This window comes from Mustelus asterias, chromosome 5 (assembly GCF_964213995.1).
Source record: "Mustelus asterias chromosome 5, sMusAst1.hap1.1, whole genome shotgun sequence".
In the NCBI taxonomy this organism is placed as follows: domain Eukaryota; kingdom Metazoa; phylum Chordata; class Chondrichthyes; order Carcharhiniformes; family Triakidae; genus Mustelus; species Mustelus asterias.
Window position 1 is genome coordinate 31753567 of NC_135805.1, and position 6000 is coordinate 31759566.

At 40.5% G+C, this 6000-nt stretch overlaps 1 protein-coding gene across 1 annotated transcript in view; it reads right to left on the bottom strand.

Moving 5' to 3' along the window:
* cep57l1 (centrosomal protein 57, like 1) overlaps nt 1–5365 on the bottom strand; it is a 57620-nt gene extending 52255 nt beyond the window's left edge. The window contains exons 1-3 of the mRNA XM_078212383.1: nt 4987–5365; nt 3803–3977; nt 1461–1631 (exon numbers count right to left, since the gene is read on the bottom strand). Of these exons, the coding sequence (XP_078068509.1) occupies nt 1461–1631; nt 3803–3974 (343 nt within the window). The 5' untranslated portion in view covers nt 3975–3977; nt 4987–5365. The remainder of the gene's footprint in view (nt 1–1460; nt 1632–3802; nt 3978–4986) is intronic.
* Nucleotides 5366–6000: the final 635 nt, after the last annotated feature.

Genomic DNA, 6000 nt, shown 5'->3' on the forward strand with positions numbered 1-6000 from the left:
ATCACATAAAATTAGCTTTCAGGTACAGCAAGCAATTTATTGCCAGGGGTGTTTAAGGTATGGAAGTCTTGCTACAGGATTGGTAAGATTGCACCTAGAGTACAGTGTACAGTTTTGGACTCCTTACTTAAGGAGGGACACACTTGTATTGGAAGCAGAACAAAGTTCATTAGGCTGATTCCTGGGAGGAAGGGGTCATCTTATGAGGAAAGGTTGAGTAGGTTGGAATCATTGGAGTTTAGAAGAACATGAAGTGATTTTGTTGAAATATATTCTGAGAAGGCTTGGCAGGGTAGATGCTGAGATTTTTCCCTACATGGGAGAAGTCTAGAACTAGGGGCCACAGTTTAAAAAATAAGGGGTCTTCAATTTAAGATGGAGCTGAGTGGGAATTTCTTCCCTCAGCAGGTTGGTAATCTTTGGAATTCTCTTTCTGGTGAGCAGTGGACGCTGGGTCAAACATGTTTAAGGCTGAGTTGGACAGATTTTTGACTGACAAGGGAATCAAGGGTTATAGGAGACAAGCAGGAAGTGGTGTTCAGACCACAATCAGATCAGCCATGATCTTCTTGAATGGCAGAACAGCTCTGAGAGGCCACATGGCCTATACCCACTCCTATTTCTTATGATTTTACAAACTTAGAATATTACCATGGCTGCTGTTAAATATTTTCTAATAATAGCTGATTACCAATTGCTGGCAACAGGGAACCAGCAGCAATTCACCTGCCTGCTTCATCAGCACAGAAATGGGATTAATAAAAATAAATAAAAAGCAGCTAGCTCAAAAGGACCATTTTAAAAATGGAACAATGAGTAATACTCCCATTCTTCAATTACCTTATAAATCAAGAACAATTTAAACACAAAACACTACACAACAAGCACATCTGGGGAACTGACAAATCGCACCAATGGAGTAAAGTAATTAGCACTCTCAGCTCCTGGCACCTCATCTGAAGGGTCGGATTAATAGGCACTGAGGAGCAGATCATCTCATCTGCTTCTCAATGAGGACAGAAGACAAAGGGAATTTCAGAGCTGTTCTATCTCCCTATCCTGCTTCGTGAAGAGGAAGAAAGAAAATGCTAAAGTGAGAGTCTATCCCAGCATTCAGAGCAAGGGAAGGGATCTATTAAAACCATAGGACGAATAGTCTATTAAAAACTGTCAGTTTCTCTTTTCACCTTTCTTTCCTGTTCTCAGACCACTTCCATTCTGTCATATCTAACTGCAATGAGGGAGTCACTTCACCACATGATTGCAGGAGTTCGTAAAGGTGGCTCATTACTACTTCGTTAAGTACAATTAGGGATGAACAATAAGTGCTAGTCTTGCCAGTGACAACTGCATTCCATGAATGAATAAACTGAGCAAGGCATTGCTTGGATTAGTGGCTGAAGCTGTTGATATTTTAAAAGTCCAAAACAATTGTATGAAGAAAATCTAACCACATTCACCATTTGATACTCCAGTCTTGATGTTGGTGTTCTTTTTCTGTTCTTGCTCCACAGTACTTTTGTATTGGAATGATTCATTGGTCAGTTTTTGCATTTTCTTTTCAGCTTCTGCCCGCTCCACCTCTAAACACCGAATCTTTTCCTGAAGATTTTTCAAAGCAGAAACTATAGCTGGACGCAGAAAAAATATTAATTAACGGTGAGAAAAACAGAGGTTTTTGTGTCTGGTATTTGAATCTAGGCTAGATTTGAAGGGATGAAATTAGTTTAGTTCTCAACTAAGGTCTCAACGTGGAAAGTTTCACAATACTAATTTAGAATTAATTTCAATTAGAGAAGTCACAGGATGGTTAACAATAAGGGTAACATTCAGAAGTTGGGCCAGCATAGAGGGATCTCATGCCCTGTATAAACTGGAAACAGTACCTACAGCAGTCACAATCAATCATCTTAGATCAGAGAGGAGTAAGTGGAGATTTAATGAAGGTGTTCAAAATCACGAGGGATGAGTGTAAATAAAAATAAACTGTTTATACTGGCATTAAGATTGGTAAGCACAGTAAGAAGTCTCACAATACTAGGTTAAAGTCCAACAGGTTTATTTGGTAGCACAAGCTTTCGGAGTGTTGCTCCTTCTTCAGGTGAGTGACTTTAACCTGGTGTTGTGAGACTCCTTACTGTGCTTACCCCAGTCCAACGTCAGCATCTCCACATTAAGATTGGTAATCAGAGACACAAATTTAAGACAATTGTCAAATAAATCAGAGGGGGAGACACGAGAATTATTTCATACAGTACTTTGTGATGATCTGGAATGCAGGCCTGAAAGGGCAGTGGAAGAAAATGTAATCAGTTTAAAAAAAACAATTGGACAAATGCAGAATGGGGGTGGAATGTGAGGAAGGTCTTAATAATAAAAACAAAACAAATGGATTGGCCTGGAACTCGCTGCTTAGGAAGGTGGTGAAACTGAATTAATGATTTTGAGTGAAAATTGGATGGGAAATTGAGGGCATTGGGGTCAGAGTGGGAGAATGGGGCTGACTGGTTGTTCTACAGAAAGCTAGCACAAACTCTATGGGCTGAATGGTCTATTTCTGTGCTATTATACACTTAAGGGGGTAAAATTTGTACAACAATGGGGAAAGCACAAGGGAGTGGCAGTAATTGGATATTTCTCACAAACAGCTAGCACAGACACAATGGGCCAACTGGCCTCTTTCAGTTCTGCATGGTTTTATGCTGGAATGCATTGCCTAAAAAAGATAAATGTTCCACTCCATAATCACAAGAATTCCACCCTTTCATGACTCCAAAATTGAAGGGAGCACAAAGAAGAATCCATTTGCCACTTCTCTGCTCACTCACTAACTAATTTAACCAAATAGAACATAGAACATAGAACAGTACAGGCCCTTCGGCCCTCGATGTTGCGCCGACCAGTATTCTGCACTATTCCAATATCATCCATATGTTTATCCAATAACCATTTGAATGCTCTTAATGGTGACGAGTCCACTACTGCTGCAGGCAGGGCATTCCACGCCCTTACTACTCTCTGAGTAAAGAACCTACCTCTAACATCTGTCCTATATCTCTCACCCCTCAATTTAAAGCTCTGTCCCCTCGTGTTAGCCATCACCATCTGAGGAAAAAGGCTCTCACTTTCCACCCTATCTAATCCTCTGATCATCTTGTATGCCTCTATTAAGTCACCTCTTAACCTTCTTCTCTCTAATGAAAACAACCTCAAGTCCTTCAGCCTTTCCTCATACGATCTTCCCACCATACCAGGCAACATCCTGGTAAATCTCCTCTGCACCCGTTCCAACACTTGCACTTTCCAACACTTCCACATCTTTCCTAGAATGCGGCGACCAGAACTGTACGCAATACTCCAAGTGCGGCCGCACCAGAGTTTTGTACAGTTGCAGCATGACCTCATGGCTCCGAAACTCAATCCCTCTACCAATGAAAGCTAACACACCGTATGCCTTCTTAACAACCCTATCAACCTGGGTGCCAACTTTCAGGGATCTATGCACATGGACACCGAGATCTCTCTGCCATTGATATCATTCTGGAATTGACAGCAATCCTCTTCACTATCAACTACATGGCTGATTTTTGCCTCATCTGCAAATTTCCCAATCATGCCACCCACATTTAAGTCTAAAATCATTAATATATACAACAGCAAGGGTTCCAACACTGAGCCCCGTGGAACACCAATGGAAACGGTTTTCCATTTGCAAAAACACCCATCCACCATTACCCTTTGTTTCCTGTCACTGACCAATATCAAAAAAGTGAAAAATCATTTTCGCTATATATAATTATACCTTTGCCGTTGGCAGCATGGTTAATCACATCAGCTTCGTCGCGGTTTCTTGATCTAGTGATAGTCACATGATGAGGCACTGGCTTTTGTTGAACATCAAGAGAAGTTTGTTGAATGTTCTCCAAGCTAAGCAGTGGACTTCCTACATAGCCACGTTTGGACGTAGATTCCATACTCTGTAAATGTGAAAGTTTTCTTTTTGAATCGAGTCATAAACAAACATTTATCAACAATTCTGCTGATAATTACTAACAGAAAAATCAAATTTGCCATCATTTTAGATATAAATATTTAATTACAGTGGTAAGATGTGAAAGAGAACGTTCTCTCTTATCCCGAAGGATAATATTAAGAGAGAAATTTAATATCCTGGAGTCAGAAACTTTAGGAACATTTAAGAAGCTATTGGATCGACTCATGGAGTACTTCGGGATGATAGGGAGGAAATAGCTTGATCTGGGTTTCAGACAAAGCTCGGCACAACATCGTGGGCCGAAGGGCCTGTTCTGTGCTGTACTGTTCTATGTTCTATGTTCATTCCAATCAAAATCCACAAAGTTGTATATTTTCACCAGAGTGAATGATAAAAATAGGTCTGATGTAGATTAATTGCTCACAACAGAATAGTAGCCTCCTCGTAGATCAGTGTGTAGCTATAATTTTTGGAGTGGCTTTTAAACCATTAGCAAATTCCATTTTATTGTACCTGAAATGTAGAAAAAACCCGAAGACACTGCCCTGAAAATTGGGTACATAATTTGTGGAGAATTAAGTAAGGTGACCCAAGGTTTGGTTGATGAAATGTGTTTTAAGATGGCTTTAAAAAGGAGTGGACAGAAGCAGAGAAGTTTGAGGAAGTTGGTGCATTAACCCGAACAGGCGCCTGAGTTTGGCGACTAGGGGAATTTCACAGTAATTTCATTGCAGTGTTAATGTAAGCCTTACTTGTGACTGATACATAAATTTCACTTTACTTAAAATCATCCCAACTTCAGCAGCCTGCTCTCATAACATATTCCACAGCCTATTTGGTGACATCTACAAGTGAAAAGCCTCAAATTTAAGCCAAGACCTGGAAATCACAATCAAGTAGAGAGAGAAAAAAATAACCAAAATCAGAACTGTCTGTAACTCAACTTCAACTTATACATTCATCAAGACAATAAAATATGTACATATACAAACCTTGCTTTGGAACTAAATTTCTGCTTTGAAAATAAGACCAGCAGGGAAATAATAGTTTGATATAATTGTAACCTAGAATCAAATGTAACTGCCTTGGCTGCTGCTTTGCTGTGTTTGGTTTCCACGGACGCGCTGGGACTCCGGGCTGTTGATGATTTTGAAAGTCCCTCTCCAGTTGTTGCTGCTCCTCCTCCCAGCTTCAGCATTGGCTGAGATGGCGGCTCATTAGCCACAGTCTGGGGGAGGCTTTGTGAATGTTTTCACCAAACAGTATGTCTCCTCCCTGCTGAAAGACAAAGAGCAGCAGCGGATGCAAATCTCTAAACTCTTTAAATCTCTTTAGGCTCCAACTCTCCCCCGGCCCCAGCAGGCCTCTGTCTCCTAGCAACCGGCTGACCCCTCCTACCCCCGGGGGTCAGAGTGGACTCTGCCAAAGAGCAGCAGAGAAAGCACAAGATGGTCAGTCTAGTCCGTCCCCTTCCTCCTCCACACACACTACCACAGCTGGCGGCCACCTGCCACAACACAGCTATTCTTGCTGCAAAATGCAGCAGCGTTTTGTTGCTTATATTCTGTTTCTTCTCTAACCTTTTTGACATAGTTTGATTTAGTGAATGCTTTGATGCTGTGCTTAATTATTAGTCGCAATTTAAAGATTCTGGTGTGAAGAATTTAGAGGTAGTTTTGCAATTGCTAGTGCCATTTTCAGGTCAAAGAATGTCCCAAGTGGTTTCCTCATAGAACTTTAAAAGTTGCTGTCGTGGCAGGTTTGACAGCGCTGGAGGGGCTCAATAACTGTAGTCAGAACTCTTGGGTTCAAGTTCCATGCTATAATTTAGGCTAATATTGAAGTGTAGTATATTACAGACTGTCCTATTGCATGTTATGAGAGAGTGCCAGATTTAATTATGAACGGTGGAAATTTTGCTACTTAATTGGTTAATAACAATTAACCAATTGTTTAAATAAACTTTTTAAGAAGTTTATTATTGTTCATAAAGTTATGAAATCTTT